At 41.7% G+C, this 17,856-nt stretch overlaps 3 protein-coding genes and 1 pseudogene across 3 annotated transcripts; 1 reads left to right on the top strand and 3 right to left on the bottom strand.

The window, feature by feature from the left end:
- Positions 1-667: 667 nt before the first annotated feature.
- On the top strand, positions 668-3,082 carry LOC140925831 (uncharacterized; annotated as a pseudogene).
- Positions 3,083-5,761: 2,679 nt separating this feature from the next.
- On the bottom strand, positions 5,762-6,259 carry LOC140925832 (uncharacterized). The gene has a single exon (XM_073375685.1). The coding sequence runs from the start codon at positions 6,257-6,259 to the stop codon at positions 5,762-5,764; it is 498 nt and encodes a 165-aa protein (XP_073231786.1).
- A 16-nt stretch (positions 6,260-6,275) lies between these two features.
- Positions 6,276-7,811, bottom strand: LOC140925833 (uncharacterized). The gene has a single exon (XM_073375686.1). The coding sequence runs from the start codon at positions 7,809-7,811 to the stop codon at positions 6,276-6,278; it is 1,536 nt and encodes a 511-aa protein (XP_073231787.1).
- Positions 7,812-7,951: 140 nt separating this feature from the next.
- Positions 7,952-8,611, bottom strand: LOC140925834 (uncharacterized). Its single transcript, XM_073375687.1, has one exon. The coding sequence runs from the start codon at positions 8,609-8,611 to the stop codon at positions 7,952-7,954; it is 660 nt and encodes a 219-aa protein (XP_073231788.1).
- Between the last annotated feature and the right edge of the window lie 9,245 nt (positions 8,612-17,856).

Below are 17,856 nucleotides of genomic sequence, written 5' to 3' on the forward strand. Positions count from 1 at the left end.
TTGATGGCCTTCTGCTGCAACCGGCGATCAATCTTCTATTCATTCCAACGCGCAATAGACTTCCTCAACTCTCAGCTGGCTCCTACAAAATTAGTGCCCCTGTCAGAAAAAATCTCTTTAGGTGGTCCTCTTCTACTTATGAATTGGTGGAGAATCATAATAAAATCATCTGTTTCGAGTGAGGGCGTCGCATCCAAATACACAGCGCGAGTCGTGAGACATGTGAACAAAAATCCCCATCGTTTCACGGTTCCGCGGCCCCACTTGAACGTTAATGGTCCGAACAAGTCAACACTACTATTGATGGTACAGCCATAAACACAGCTTCTGCAATACCTAAATGTACAAAAGAAGATGAACTACCTGGAATGTCCGACCAAAAAAGAACACAGACGAGATTATTACTGTCTGAGTTAAAGCTGATAATAATTGATGAGATTTCAATGGTTGCTAACATTACTCCACTTCATATTCATCAACGATTAAAAGAAATATTTGCTACCACCAACTCGCAACTTTTTGCTGGTATAAGTATCATCGCTGTTGGCCATTTATATCAACAGCTACCACCAATTCGCAGGAAACCGGTTTTTGAGAATCATATAGATGACATTTTTAATGTTTGTCATCCTTGGCATGTATTTCAAGTGATTGAATTACATAAATAATGAGGCAGAAGGATGACCAACCATTTATTGAACTATTGAACAGATTTAGAACTGCATCCCAAAATGATGAAGATATTCAGTGCATTAATTTAAGAACAACAAGTTCATCAGATGACAATTATCCATCTGATGCTCTACACATATGGGCTGAAAACAATTTGGTAAACCAACACAACAATACAAAATTAGAAAAGATTCTCAAACCTATGTTTACTCTATCAGCTACTTAACAATTATTCTTTGAAATCGAGGTGAATAGTGGCAAAATATTTGCCGAGCCGCGAAAGCGGCGAGGTAAATATTCGCAAAGCCACTATTCACCGAGATTGAAAAGAATAATTGTTTTAGTATATATACACGAAGTGATCTCAACAAAATCAGGGTGGAAACCATTAAAAAGCACGATTTCATTGACAGATCAAATCACGCGTAATTTTAAAAATAGTAGTCTGAATTTCATCCGATTACTTTGCTTTAATTCATGCAAAAAGTAAACCACGATTTTCAAGTGGCAAACCGAGAAATATCGTTTGGAGATGTCTGCATGATACAGAACTGCTTTATTTTTTTCGATTGTAACTCATGTTTAACGCATGCAGTACAACTCTGAACCGGTTGTACTAAATTCTATAATCAATAACGCACATGAAATAAACACACACACGGAACACTTAGTTCAAAAACACAATAATTTGCTTTAATTGAAAAGAAGCTATTTGGTCCTTAACGAAGAAAAAAACAAGGAGACAAGAAAGAAAAGCTAACAGAATCATTACACTTGACGGAAGAAAAAAATAGCAAGAAGGTCGAATTATAACATCGATCTCAGAAAAATTCGCGTAAACAAAATCACTGGCCGCCGAAACCACAAAGCGGCTCTAAATGAAAAACCTACCAACTCTCCGCAATGATTCTTCATTCGCAGTTCAATTTAGCATTTCAGTTTCGAAGACAAGAGCAATTTTTCTGTTTAAGATAAAGATTAAGCTTATCGAAATGTTTGAACTAAACCAAAGAATGCTGGGGATGCGATCCGCTGAATATCAAGCGACAATCGCGCGAAAATTTTTCATAATTATACATAATTATGCGAATGTTTAGACAATCAACCAATCAAAATCACTACCCGGTTTTCGGGTAGTGAGTGACGTCACTGGACGGAGAAAACGACTCGAAAACGACTCGAAGCAATCGGATGAATTTCAGACTATAAAAATAGATCTTTGCAGAATTTTCAAACATGGCATTCAAACATGGCATTTCACAAGTTTATCATTTCGCAAACAACAGCGTAATGGCTTAAATGAAACCGCTAGAAGTTTGAACTGTTTCCTTACCTGAGAAGAAAAGTAAGGCTTTGTTGTTTTCTGTTGACTCGCCAAGTTTATAGCCAAAAGGGTTTGTTGTGTCGTTCTTCGCATGAAGCGCTGACAAAAATGGCAGCTCGGTTGCTCGAGGTAAGACGTCGTCTTCCTGTATCATTCTTTTTCCTGTTTACTAGAAACGTAGAATTTCTGCTAACATTTCCTTTTAAATTTGTTTGTCATAAATAAGCTTCGATTTTTGAGCCAAAACTTTCTTGTTAGAAAACGCTGAGTTTTTCACGAAACGGCTTCTTCTAAGCGAACACGCGGGAGTTGTAAATAATCCATCGAGCACAAAACTCAGCTACAGTAAATTGAAAAACGCCGTTTTGAATCCTTCCAAGTCTTTTCTTGCCTTAAGAAAAAGTCAGCCCTAGGATTTTGTCGACTTTTAAAAGATCGTTCTCTAAAAAAATGGGAAAAACACCGAGCTCACACATTATCCACTCGCTAGGAGGTGAATATTGCTGAATAGTCCGAGATAGAGAACCAATCAGATTGCTTAAATCACTAAGATCACTGAGTGTGTATATACTAAGGATCAATATCCTAAGAATCAATGTAAATAAATAAGATATTGTCAGAATCCTGAGAAGTGACAAATCTGACACAGGTGGACTTGATTATGAAATTTATTTAAAAGAAACTGCAAGAGTGATGCTTACAGTGAATATTCACATCTCAGACAGACTGATCAATGGTCAGATAGGTTCTTTGTTGAAGATAGATGTAAATCCCAATACTAAAAGGCCACCAATAATATATATTAAGTTAGATGATGATAAAGCAGGACAAAATATGATAAAAAACAGCAATAATAGATAAGATAAAGAACACAAAGCAGTACCCATTAAATCAATAATGGCAAAGATAAAAATTAGACCAGATAGACCATCATCACCTGAAATGCAACGGACACAATTTCCAATTACATTAGCATGGGCTTTTACTATACACAAAGTACAAGGACTGTCGTTAGACAGAATAGTAATTAGCTCTGAGCTAAAAAACAACGAAGCTTTAATTATGGTCAAATATCTGTTGCACTAAGCCGTGCTAAAACATTACAAGGTATTTACATACTTGAGAATTTGAAAAGAACCATGTTAGAGCAAATCCTAAAGTACAGAAAGAATATGAAAGATTACGGAATGCTACTGCACAAATGCCTACTAATCAAATAATGGGATCAATAATAAACCAAAGTGATCTATCCCTTTTAACTATCAGCCTTCTTAATATAAGATCTCTTAATAAACACAGTATTGATGCAAAGTTTGATTCTGCACTTTGTAATAGTGATATTATAGCTTTCACAGAAACACAACTTCTGCCCAATACTGATGACATTCAAATAAGACATAACTTACAACCATTTACATTATTAAGGCAAGATCATCTTTCAGACAGATTTTCTAGTTTAGCAATATGTACCAAAAGCAATATTGAAATCAAACAGTAGGAATACTTTCCAACGATCAATGCCATCAAATTTATTGTTATTAACCATGTCACTGACATAACCCTATGTATTATGTTACTTTATAGAAAACAGAGTTCAAATATTATGCAATACATAAATGGTATTAAACAAACACTAAATGATAATGATATCAATATTATTTTTGGTGATTTCAACATTAACTACTTAAGTGATGACGAAATAAAACCACTCAAAAGTTTAATGACTTCTCTTGATTATAAACAAGTTGTACAAAGTCCTACATTTGTTTCTGCTGGAAGTTTACTAGACCATGTTTATGTTAAAGGCAATTTTCAGACCATTCAATGTTCCGTACTAGCTGTCTACTACTCTGATCGCAATGCTGTTAATATTTCAATATTTTGAATAAGAACCATTCCTAATCAAAATAAACTAATTACTCAATTATTTGAATATACAGCTATACATGTATTTAGTTGAAATTAACAATTTAAATTTATCAATTATTTGAGTTTTTAAAATATTTATCTAGTCAAACTTCGTAACAGTAAAATACTAATTATTAAGAATGTTATCTAATAAGCTTCTACTTTAAAACAAACAATTTTCCTAGACGTGGGAAGACGGGACAACACCATTTGGTGGTGTTGATCATTACATATGACTGTCACCAAACAATAAAGTTGCACTGGAACTTTCAAAAGGTAAGTTCAAAAATAGATTACTAACATTAAAACCCACAACTAAGAACCTGCATGTTCCCAAGTTAGGCTGCCTAAACAGGTTCTTACATAAATGATAATTAGCACAAATTTGAGCGATGTATATTGTTAAATAGATAGGTAATTCTTATTTTCTAAAGTAAAGAATCCATTGAAGCTAATTTAAAGACCATTTAGTGATATATTCATGCAGCTTATTCCTTCATAAAATCTCTAAACAGTGTACTGTTACATTCTTGATTGCAGTTGGAGTGATAGGATACTAGTTTTTGTCCCCAAAGAGGATTGACTGAATGCTAACATAATCATCGTACTTGTCTAAGGGCACAAAATTTTTTCTATAGATTTAATTTAGACAATAAGAATTTGTTTCAAATTTTAGACTATACAGGTTCTTATAGAGGGGTCCTAACCGGTAAGTTTTAGGCTCATACTAGATATGAAAACCTGTGAAACTCACAGGCGACATAAAAGAATTGATACAAAGAAATCAACACATTACAGCCAAGGAAAATAGTAGCTAGAAAAGAAAGAAAAACCTCACAAGTTTTTACACTGAGGATGACCTACTGTAGATTTTAGCCTAGCTAACAAGTTTTTAGTCGTGGCTTTTTACTGTATAAGAACCTTGTTATGTATATGGTTGTTTTTACCATATTTAGCTGTTTGTTGTTTATGTAAACTAGGATGCATCTTACATGAAGGAGGCATTAAAAGCATGCCATCTTGCTAGGTTGTCGCGTTGTGTAAACCGAACATGGTGTCAGAAGTTTATGCTTATTTTACCGCGAGCTAGATACGCTCAACAAGAGAAGTCCAGTTTACAGTCAGTGAAAGCGGTTCCGGGCATAGCGGACCAATTTTCAAGCGAATTCAAGCGACTGAGAGCTTCTCAAGCTGTTTAGTTCACTGGACCACGTGCGAGCATAGAGCAATGCCAGCATCTCCAGAAGCGGCGACGCCGCCGCCGGTTCAATTAATCAGTGTTCCTTAAAATTTTCCAGTACCAAGCGCTGTGGTTTGAAAAGGCGATCTCACCAGTAACTGGGAATTTTTTAAGCAACAATGGTAGGATTACGAAGTGGCAACAGGATTGGATCAAAAAAGTCAAGCGATTCGTGTGGCGACCATTCGTTCAGTCATGGGAAAAGACTGTCTCCAGATCTTTCTTAATCTTAACTATTCTGATCCCTCAAACCTTGATCCATTTTCCGGAGAAAATCACGAGACGTAGGTCCTTCTTCAGAAGTGTAACCGGTTTTAATGAAAGCAAAAATTCACGGTGAAACGAGAAAGCGTTTTCACCGGCGAGCACAATGTGACAAAATGCAAGAAATCAAAACAAGCTAGCTCTCACGTGATCCTATGACGAAGCACGTCTAACCTATGTTACATAACAAGGAAAACGTGACATGAGAAGGGAAACGCGTGACAGAACACTCCCCGTCTGGTATTTCAAAAAATGCCACTATAGAAGAAAACGAACAGTAACTTTTCTGAAAACAAAGTTATAAGCTTGTAACAACGTTATAAGTATAATCTCCAGCACTTAGCTGAGACAGTTCATCCAACTGAGGTTTCCATCTTCTTGAAATCACTCTCACTTCTGAGCAGAATAACTTCATTTACTGGTCTTGTGTAGGTCCTAACGGATCCATCTTTGGCTGTCACTAGCTCCACCTTACGCACTTTGCCATCTGCACTGACATGGGCTCGGGTTATCCGAGCAAGGGGCCAGCAATTTCTTGGGAGATCCTTAGAGCAGAGGAGGACCAGGTCTCCTTCCTGCAGGTTCTTTGCTTCTTGCTGCCACTTTCTTCTCGGCTGGAGCATTGGCAGAAACTCCCTGCGCCATCGGGCCCAGAAAACATTTGCCAGATGCTGGACTTGTCTCCACTGCTTACTGTATAGTTCTTGTTGAGTGAAATTTCCTGGCATCGCCTTCAGGCTTTCAGACTTTTGTGTGAGTAGGGTGGCAGGTGTGAGAATCTCTGGCATGTCTGGGTCCGATGGAACTGGTATTAGGGGTCTGGCATTCACTATTGCTGTAACTTCAGCCATCAGCGTTGAGAGAACCTCATGAGTAAGATGCCTGGGTCCAAGGTCGGCAAAAATGGAATCCAGGATTCTTCGGGTAAACCCCTATCATTCGTTCCCAAACGCCCCCTGCATGAGAGGCGTGAGGGGGGTTAAAGATCCAATCGCAACCCTCAGCGGCCAAGTACGACTGGATGGCACCTTCATCCATCTCTTCAAGGCAGGACTGGAGTTCGTTGTGTGCATCAACGAAATTAGTACCGCAATCAGAGCGAAGTTGCACAACTGGACCCCGTATTGCAAGGAATCTACGCAGTGCATTGATGAAACTGGAGGTGTCCATTGACTCTAATAGTTCTATGTGAATGGCTCTAATTGTCAAGCATGTGAAAAGTACGGCCCAACGCTTGCTGTTTGCCACTCCTCCCCTTGTGCGACGAGCACTTACTGTCCAGGGTCCAAAAACGTCAAGGCCAACGTAACTGAAAGGCGGAACAGGGGTAAGGCGTTCGACGGGTAAATCGGCCATTTTCTGGATTTGCTGTCGACCCCTCAGCTTCTTACACTTTATGCAACTGTTGATAACGCTGTTAACAATTCGCTTGCCTCCGATAATCCAGAATCCGCTGCTTCTGATCAGGCCGAGAGTGAAATGCCGTCCTTGATGTTGCACTCTCCCATGATAGTAGGTAACTAGAAGAGTGGTCACGTGATGCGAACTTGGGAGAATCAAGGGATGGCGTTCTTCATAACTAAGACCTGCTTGCTCTAATCGGCCACCAACTCTAACGAATCCTTCCTTGTCGATCACTGGGCTCAGTTTGAGGAGCGGACTTGATTTTGGCAGTCTTTCAGAACTTCTGAGGCAGTGTATTTCCTCTTTGAAGGCTTTATACGGGACATTTTGGATAATCAGGGACTTTGCTTTGCTAAGGTTGTGGACAAGGGCTGTCTTCTGACTCTTGTGTGCACCAGGCTCTTCAGATGTCTTTTGTTGGTGCAACTGGACAAGCGAGATCAGTCGTGCAAGTGCCTTCATAAGGGCCTCCCACCGTGAGAACCTGCAAAAACGGCTGGTTTCTAGGGATTTGTTTTGCAGAACCCGTGTAGCCAGAGACTTCACAAGAGGGCGGACTTCAGGATCGTCCTCTGTGGGTAGCGCGGCATCGCTGCTGATCGTTTCATTTACAGATGAACCATGGTGGTAAAGGAACTGAGGGCCGCTGTGCCAAATGCTGTCTTGGAGGTTCTGTGCCTGAACTGATCGCGTGGCTAGGTCAGCGGGATTCTTCTGGGTTGGCACGTAAAACCACTTTTCTGGAGATGAGGATTTCCTGATTCGCTCCACTCGGTTGCTGACATAAACGTAGAATCGACGACTTTCGTTGCTGATGTAACCTAGGACGACTCTACTATCCGAACAGAATGCAACAGCCTGAAGATCAAGGTCCAATTCTTCAATGATGAGCTCTGTCATTTCAACTCCCAATACAGCAGCGCAAAGTTCCAGACGGGAAAAAGTGGTAGCGTGGGACGGAGCTAACTTCGCTTTACCCAGGACGAAGGAGACTTGCATGTTCCCATCACACTAAATGGTCCTGAGGTATGAGACAGCGCCAATGGCCTCCTTGGATGCGTCACAGAAGGTGTGCAACTCCCGTCGACTAACAGCTTTGAGTGAGGTAGTTGTGTAACAACGCGGCACTCTCAGGAGAGTTAAGGCTTGGAGGGCTTGGCACCATGCTTTGCTATCATTGCTCTTAGAAGGAGCTTGCCTTTGACAGCAACTGGAGCGGCAAGTCCTAGAGGGTCATACAGGCTGTTAACGACAGACAATACGCCTCGTCTTGTGAACGGTTTCGCTCCTACATTGGCTTTGAAAGTGAATGAATCGGCCGATATGTCCCACAATACACCCAAAGACCGCTGCGCTGGAATTGTATCCTTTGAGAGGTCCAGATCCCGAAGGTCGGCAACTCGATCTTCAATCGGAAAGGCTTGAGTTACCTCTGGAAGGTTGGATGCTATCTTGTGTAGATGCAGATTAGCTGTGGCTAACATGGCTTGTGTTCTACGCAATAGGTCTACGGCTTCAGTAGGTTCCGCAACAGATTTAAGTCCGTCATCCACATAAAAGTTGTTATCAACAAAGTTCTTAGCATCAGAGCCAAATTCCTGCTCCCCGACTTCGGCGGTTTTCCTGAGGCAGTAAGTGGCTACTGCTGGAGACGACGTGTTTCCAAAGACATGAACCTTCATTCGATATTCAATAAGCTCTCCATTAGGGTCATTGTCTTTGTACCAGAAGAATCGTAATAGGTCCCTATGATCCTCTCTAACTAGGAATGAGTGGAACATCTGCTCAATGTCTGCCATGAAGGCCACGGGCTGTTGGCGGAAACGTATCAAGATGCCAAGTAAGTTTTTTGTCAGATCTGGTCCTGATAGCAAAATTTTGTTTAGAGAGATTCCTGCGGTCTCAGCTGCGGAGTCAAAAACCCCCCTAATTTGTGTGGCTTTTGGGGGTGGTAGACACCAGAGTGGGGTAAGTACCAGTGAAGAGTAGGTGGGTCTGACTGTATTTTCGGTGCAGGTTCAGCATGTCCATTGTCAAATAGTTTCTGCATGAAATCGAAATAATGCTGTTTCATCAGAGGTTTCTTGTCTAGAGAGCGTCGTGTAGACTTCAAACGTTTTAGGGCTTCTTCTCGGTTATTTGGGAGCTTTTCAATCCCATCGCGGAGAGGTAAGGGCGCCTCCCAGTTACCTGATTCGCTCTTTGTCAGCGAGTGTTTCATGATCTGGACGAACTTCCTATCTTCCACCGACGTTCCTGGTTTGTTGTCGTCCTTAGTTCGCACGAACACATCTTCTCCCAGACCATCTTCAGACCTCCTTTTAAAGTTTCCCTCCTTCAGGTCGTCTATAGGTTCTGCAGTCGGATGGTGTTTGACGTAGAAGCGGTTACTGCAGGGTAGTAGAAGAGAGGGTGTACCATTATCAAGAACTCGTGTTCTGAAACATGAAGCCTCACTTGGCTTGTGGGCACCATCTAAGCATGCATTTCCTAAGACTACCCATCCTAGGTCAAGGCGTTGAGCCCAAGGTGCATCCCTGGGCCCCATCAAGTCAAAGAGCTTAGGCTTGGCTAGGGAACAGTTACTCTGATCGTCAATGACCACGTACACCTTGACCTTGTCTTTAGGATGCCCATTTTTGTAAACGTAGGCTGGGCAGATCTTTGAACAGGATTTTCCCCCAACTGCATTTCCACACAGTTCTGTACAGTTGGCTGTGACCTTAGCTGGCTCCCCGCCTTGCTGAAGGGCGTCTTCGGGCTCTCTGGTTTGTGTTTCTTGTTCACTTGGAGGGTCAATGTGTAATGCTGCAACATGTTTATCACTTTGGCATTCGGCACATTTGATTACTGCTGTACAGTCTTTGGCTTGGTGGCTAGTTGAAGCAAGACAGCGAAAACATATTCGGTACTGGCTAAGTAAGTCCTTCCTTTCGGTGAGGGACATGGCTCTGAAGGCACGGCACTTGCCAATGGGGTGAGATAGTTTGTGGACGACACACCATTTGTCTGGATCCCGCGCAGAAAAGTGAAGGTGTGGAGGACCTGAAACCTCAGTTTTGTAAGCCGATAGGCCTTGTCCCGACGGGGAGATCGTGTTAGACTTAACAGGAGGCTTAACTGAGTGTGAGCTCTTCTTGCCAGGGTCCTCAATCATAAGGTAGGGGTCGTTGCGTTCCCGTGCAATTTCTTCGATAAATGATGCGAACTCAATGAATGAACGATATTCCACTTCATGCTGACGTTTGTAGCGATACGCATGTCTTTGCCATCTTGCCTGGAGATCTTCAGGTAGCTTGACAAGGACTGGTTTCAGAAAGGCTGGCTCGTCAAGAATTTTGAGGCCGGTAAGTCCGCCATCTTCTTTCGCACATTTCAATTCCAAGAGGAGATCCCCTAGTTCTTGCAGACCTTTGTTGTCTTTGGCATTCAGTGATGGGAATGCAGTTAGCTTGTCCAGGTGTACTTGGGTGACGACAGCTGTTGAGCCAAAACGTTCTCCTAACTTCCTCCAACATTCTTTAACTCCCTCGGTCGGGTTCTCTATATATGCATTTCGTAAACGCTGAATGAGTCTCTTAGAGTCACCAGTAGCATGCTCCGCCATGAGGGCAAGCTCTTCGCTTGGCGAAATGTTTACCTCTCTTATCATGTTCTTGAAGGCTGCTTTCCAAGTATTGAAGTTTTCAGGGGAGCTGTCAAATTTCTCTATTTTGTTGGCAATGAGCTCCCTTCTGGAGAGAAACTGAACGAAACCTTCCATGCGGTCAGTAGGGTTAGGATTGAAGGGCGGTGCTCCCGGATTGAGCTCTTTCGCAAAGCAGGGCTTCTCTTCCTTGACTGGGAAGCCGCGGGCGGAGAGGTTCTTTGCTTCACGATTACGGTCATGATGATCTTCATACGGTTTTAAACCTTCAAATTGACTGTCAATGAATTGCTGAACACGCTTATCGGAATCTTCGATTGGTAAATCTATTGTCTGAAAATCAAGGTTCAATCCAAGTTCCTCGTCAATAGCTTTTGCGCGGGCGACGGCAACAGCTGCTTCCTGTTCTGCGCGTAGGGACTCCAAATGTGCTTCTTCCTCGCGTTTTCTCCTAGCAAATGCCAACTCATCTTCTCGTCTCTTCCTTTCTTCTTGTTCTAACGCCAGCGCGGACTTGGTTTGAAATTCGGAAATTTTCCTTTGCATTTCGGCCTTTTTTAATGCCGCGGCCGCCTCGCCTTTTGCATGGGCCCGTAGTGCGTTCGAGGAAACGGACGACTTGGAAGCAAGTGACCCAGATCGAAAGGATCCTAATTCCAGTAAGAGGTCATTTTTCCGGTCCAACCCTTCGTTAATCGCTGCCTGGACGAGTTCCTTCCGAGTTCTCATCATTGCTTCGACTGTTTGTCTCTCTTCCTGATGTTCGGGCAAGCTAGCGTGCACTGTAAAATCCATTAATGAAATCAACGCAAGTTCATAATCACTGAACGACGAACGCAAGTCTCCTACGGCCTTACGTAAGGCTTCCACAGAATCTGGAGTTTCTTTGAGCTTTGAAATCGCTTGACTAGTTCTTTCCCATATTTTTTCAAGTTTTAGTGAGTCAGACTGCAGTCTGTTTTCGATCAACTTCGCGGTGGGCTTCGAGAGTCGTTTTGCTCGCGTGGATTCTGAATGCTTGGCGTTATCTTCGACGACTGTGTTTTCGAGCGAAAACAAACCCATTTCCACTTTCTCGGGGCCTTCCTTTGAGCTCCCATGCTTGGATACCTTTGTAACGGGCGAATTTGAAGGAGCCTCTTCCAACTGGCTGGATGAACCGTGTTTTTGAGTTTCGCTTGGTTGCTTGAGCGTTAAATCCACGAGGTTGTCTGGCTCGGTGTGATCGGCCGGCGATAAATCTCTCGTTTCACTATCCTGATCCCTCAAACCTTGATCCATTTTCCGGAGAAAATCATGAGACTTAGGTCCTTCTTCAGAAGTGTAACCGGTTTTAATGAAAGCAAAAATTCACGGTGAAACGAGAAAGCGTTTTCACCGGCGAGCACAATGTGACAAAATGCAAGAAATCAAAACAAGCTAGCTCTCACGTGATCCTATGACGAAGCACGTCTAACCTATGTTACATAACAAGGAAAACGTGACATGAGAAGGGAAACGCGTGACAGAACATTAACTTTGGCGATGAAGAAATCACGATCACGTCATCGTTGTCTGCGCTAGAAGATTACTTTCTTCCTAAACGAAACGTAGTGTACGAAAGGTATGTTTTCAATTCCTGTATTCAAACACCTGAGGAAACTGTTGACGGCTATGTTAATAGGCTGAGGAAACTAGCATCCTCTTGTCAGTTTGGAACACTCACCGAAGAGATGATTCGTGATAGGCTTGTCATTGGCATACAAGATACCGGCACAAAAGCTAGATTGCTCCGAGAGAAAGATTTATCCTTGGATAAGGCTCTCGACATGTGCAAATCGAGTGAGATTACAAATAAACAGATCAAGTCGCTTCAGCACGAAAACAAGCAGTCGAATGAAGAGCTTCATCTAGTCCAAGACAAAAGTAAAACTAAGACCAAGAAACCAAGACCTTCAAATTCAACAAGACCACTAAAGGTTCAAAGAAAACGTGGAAATGCAAGTTTTGTGTTTGTCAAGAAAAGATAGCCGTGGAACCGTCCATTTTGCAGAAGAAGCTCAAGTCGATGATTATGATTCAGAGGAATCCTCACTGACGATAGAAGACATTTCTGCAATTAAAGGGCATGGAAAGCAAATGATATCCAGCATTACATTTTTGGTAGATGATGATGAGAAAGTACCGTTAGTTTGTCAGTTAGACACTGGTTCCACTTGCAATGTGATCAGCTACACGGATCTAGTCCAGCTGTTGCAAGATGGCAATCCTCCCCTTAACGTACCTTCATGCAACCAGTAGGTGTAACCACCCTCACTGTAGTAAGAAGAGGAAAACAGTACGACCTGCAATTCCAAGTAGTAGAGAGCCCTAATAAGCCCCTTCTATCAGCTGAGACGTGTGCGCAGTTGGGTCTTCTTAAGGTGGAGATAAAACCGTATGAAGAGGTCCACTCACTGGAAAGCAAAATCCTCACTAGAGAGCAAATTATGGCCAACTACAGAGATGTTTTTGAAGGATTAGGACATATTGGGAACACGACCATTGTCACTGATCCTCTGGTAAAGCCCACACAGCACTCTCCACGCCGAGTCTCAATAGCCCTCAGAGATAAAGTTAAAGAAAAACTGGAGGACTTAGAAAGCAAAGGAATTGTGGAAAAGGTCACCATACCAACAGAATGGATTAGCAGCATGGTAGTGGTCACCACGCCAAGCAAGATAAGAATTTGACTTGATCCCCAAGATCTGAATAAAGCAGTCATTCGCCCCAAGTATCAAATGCCAACTTTAGACGAATTACTACCCAAGCTCAGTAAAGCAAAGGTATTCACCACTTTGTATGCTAAAGATGAATTTTATCAAGTTGGATTAGATGAGCAGAGCAGTCTGAAGACCACATTCTGAACACCCGTTGGCCGCTACAAGTATAACCTAAGGTTACCTTTTGGAATTAATCTAGCTCCAGAAGAGTTTGAACGTAAACTCCATGAGAAGCTGGAAGGTCTTCCTGGGGTAGCAGTGATAAGGGATGACATATTGGTGATGGGCTATGGAGAAAATGAAGTTGAAGCCAATAGAAATCATGATGAGAACTTGACCCGCCTACTTGAGCAGGCTCGCAAAGCCAACCTACGCTTAAACAGCAGCAAGTTAAATCTTCGTAAGACGGAAGTCAAATTCATGGGTCATCTAATTACACAAGATGGTCTAAAGCCCGATCCGGAAAAATCAAGGCTGTTCAGCAAATGCCAAGACCCACATCTAAGAAGGAGCTGCTGGGGCTGCTTGGATTTGTAAATTATTTATCTAAGTTTCTTCCAACGCTGTCAGAAGTTGTGCAGCCACTGAGAGAAATGACCGCAAAGGAAGCAAAGTTCATCTGGTCACAACAGCATGAGACAGCATTCAAGGAAGTGCGTGAGCTAGTAGTCAAGCATCCTGTGCTTAAGTATTATAGTGTACAAGAACCAGTGTTGGTGCAGTGTGATGCCAGCGAACATGGGTTAGGAGCAACCCTTCTGCAAAACGGCCAAACCCGTTGCTTTTGCTTCACGATCTTTATCACAGACTGAGAGACAGTACGCCCAAATTGAGAAAGAGTGTTTGGCTATTGTCTTCTACTGCGAAAGATTTAGTCAGTACCTTGCTGGTCGTGAGAAAATCACAGTTGAAACAGACCACAAGCCGTTGCAGAGCATCTTCCGAAAGTCCATTCTTTCTGCTCCTTGTCGCCTGCAACGTATGCTACTAAGGTTGCAGCACTTCAATCTTGATGTTAACTATAAGCCTGGCTCGGGTAGGTCCATGCATGACCAGCTCTTAGAGACCATGGTTGACGGTACAACACCCAGGAACAAAGCAGTTGTTGCTAGATGAAACGGATTTTTTTTGCTGACAAACAACAAAGGGTTGCAGATTCAGCTGTTATTTTAAGAAAGGGAGTTTCCCCTTGCGGATTAACCGACAATCGGGCATTTTCCCATCTTGAAAGTGGTAAACAACGCCAGCTGTTATAATAAAAGAAGTAAATGCCGGCTTGATCTTGACCTTTCAGCTTTGAAGCAACGGCCAAAGTTTGCCGCTTTCTCGTTTGGCAGTTTGGTGACTAAAGATTCTTTTTACTTCAGCGAGAGCGAAGAAAAGGATTCGCGCTGCTCAGGAATGTTCTAAAGGTGCATTCGGATGTCCCGAAGTTGCTTCGGAATTAGTTCGAGATATCGTCGAGGTCTTTGATTTTTTATTCTTTCGAGGGAAAGAACTAATTATGAGGAAGTATTACTTCTGGAAGAAATAAAGAATAAATAACTACTATTATTTCTAGCTTGCCCAGGGTTTGACCCGGCTTACGTGTGACCCGTCATTTCAGATGAGACCCTAAATTGACGGATTAGCCGATTGCGCCACTAGCTCTGCGACACGAGGTTATTTGAGATGTGAAAAATAGCCATAAGTTATGCACGAGGTACGGGAAAAGTTTGTTAGTTATCGGCTTGTTTTGGGTATTTGACGTAGAGACACCGGAATGAGCTGGAGCTATCGCGAGATCACTTCTAGTTCTTTCGGCTACAATAAATACTTGAGGCGGAGCGCAAAGTATTAAAGGTTTTGCGATGCTGAAGAATGTCGGAAACTTGCAGTTTGTTTCCGAAGTGAGGCCAGAAGTCGTTCGAGATATCTCGAAATCAGTTTTGAAGAAAGTCAAGATTACACAAGTTACACCTGATACTTTCATAGAAAAACAATTGGGGGACAGAAATGTGTATAAAGTTTGAGAGTGAAGAGTTTTCGATTACTGCGAGGTTATTGCAACAGAAGACTGATTCGAAAGTGGAAGATCTAGGAAGAGGTACGGTCGTTTGCGTTGCGTGCAGACGAAGCGATTCAGAAAGCGAAAGATTACGGTGGCCGATAGGAACAAAACAGAAACACAAACTCAAAACAGAATCACAAAACCCAAAACAGAATCACAAAACTCAAAACAGAATCACAAAACTCAAAACAGAATCGCACAAAACCCAAAACAGAAACACAAAACTCAAAACAGAAACACAAACCCAAAGCAGAATCACAAAACTCAAAACAGAAACGCAAACTCAAAACAGAAACACAAAACTCAAAACGGAAACGCAAAACCAAAAACGGAAATACAAAATAGATAACAGAAAAAAAAACAGTAACACAAAACAGTGAATTAGCTAGGTTAGTAAGACAGACACGCGTAATCACAAAGGTTAATTAAACCTCATCCTCAGTGTAGAACATGGCTTCTTTGGTAAATCACTTTTCTCCCCCCCCCCCCCCCACTGTTTTCGTATTTCTATTCAGCACCAATTTGTTTTCATTAATGCTCTTCCCGCCTGTCTGGTTGTGAGCAATTTTGCTTCGCTGGAAGATTGCATACCCTCATATTGGTTCACTGGTTAGAAGTACGTTAGCATCGTTACGTTTTTGCCCCTTTACCACGGCATTCATATAACCGTAAGACAACTAGAATACCTGATTAACATTAAATATAATCTTCGAAGGAGAAATAACGAAAGTGCAGCTCACGAAATACGGTGAGCGGTACGCTATGAATTAAATGGACCAGGCTGTTTAATGGGTTATCGTTCCATGAAAAGATGCCTCAGATTTTGGATTTTTTTTTCTGGAAACACTGGTAAAATTAAATGCCTCCCATAAACAATTTCGACGTTTTTATCAGTCAATGACGTAAATAGCGTGTGATTCGCACATCAAACATCTTATCATGTAAGAGAGGCGAACGGTGTTCAAGGGCTACAGATACTAATGACCTTGGAAATAATGCTGATGAATGACAGACCGTGTATATAAAAAGGGTAATGACACATGTAAACTGAAATGTGCTTTATTTTATCTTTCTTCTATCCTACTCGCCGTAGAGATTACGACCCATCTTACCGAGTAGTCTCATGTTGAAGTTCTATCTCCAGCAGAAATAAATTATGAAAACGCAAGTTTCATGACCCCTTGTTGCTGAAAGTCGCCTAGATCATAGAGTGCAAGGCGCTCTCTGCATCCGATTTCTTTGTTTCACAAAAATCCCCACCCCATCTGCCCCTCGGCCTTCTCAAGACAGATCAGCCTACGCTTACGAGTGTGTCAACCCTACAACAGCCGAAAATGTGCAGCATGTATTTCAAAAAATTATGCACTTCGTCGCCTCCCCCAGTCCGGTTTGATACATCTTCCAACGAAGACATTTAATCAAAAAGCAATGCAAGCATTTTCTTTTGCATAATTGCATTGTTTCTCTATCGGTGTATTATCATAATAGTTGTTTTGTTTTAAATCTAGTTCAGAAAATTCAGGAGAAACTGTTGTAATAAGTTGCCCCCCACCCCCTTAGAAATTTTATACCACCCCGGAATCTCCGTGATTTTCCGTCTTGGTTGAGAACCCCCTAGAAAGCAAAATGAAAGCGAAATGTGATTTTTTCTATAAAGTGAGAAAAAAAATTGTTAATATTCATGATAATAGAGTACTAAAGTGTGACGTCATAAAAATGAAATTTATGCAATTATGGGATTTGTCAGGATATTCTGAAAGAACAATGTCCAAGAGGCCTACTTGCCAAAAATGAGCATTTGGGGGCAAATTGTCTCTGAGATCGTAGCCCAGTTATGTTTACAAAACTCCATACAAACCCTTCTAAATTTTTTTTGGGTCGACCCGTTTTGAGTTTTGTGTGTCTCTTTGAGTTTTGTGATTCTGTTTTGGGTTTTGTGTTTCTGTTTCGAATTTTGCGATCCTGTTTTGTGTTTTGTGATTCGGTTTTGAGTTTTGTGATTCTGTTTCGAATTTTGCGATCCTGTTTTGTGTTTTGTGATTCGGTTTTGAGTTTTGTGTTTCTGTTTCGAATTTTGCGATCCTGTTTTGTGTTTTGTGATTCGGTTTTGAGTTTTGTGATTCTGTTTTGGGTTTTGTGATTCTGTTTTGAGTTTTGTGATTCTGTTTTGAATTTTGCGATTCTGTTTTGAGTTTTGTGATTTTGTTTTGGGTTTTGCGATTCTGTTTCAGGGCTTCGTGATTGTGTTTTGGGTTTTTTGATTCTGTTTTGAGTTTTGCGATTCTGTTTTGTTCCTATCGCCCTTGTCAACAAGGAAAAGCAAAACGCAGTTACCGTGGTTTCGTAACCGTTGTGATAAGCATCATTATCATTGTTCTTCTTTTAGTCTTGTTTGTAAGAGTAGGTGTTTTTATTCTTGTTTTTGCATTGCGTGTTATTGCTTTTCATGTAATAATTTTATTAAAGCTTCTGTTGCGATGTTGTACCGACGTGAAGCATCCTCGGTATGGAGATTCTGCATTTGCCAGCGAGTTGGAGTGTACTGATGTTAGTTGGTCACGCTGCTGGAGAAGGTGTGGAGTTTACTGTGCATAAGGAAAGTGTTAC

Source organism: Porites lutea, chromosome 2, assembly GCF_958299795.1.
Source record: "Porites lutea chromosome 2, jaPorLute2.1, whole genome shotgun sequence".
NCBI classification, from domain to species: Eukaryota; Metazoa; Cnidaria; class Anthozoa; order Scleractinia; family Poritidae; genus Porites; species Porites lutea.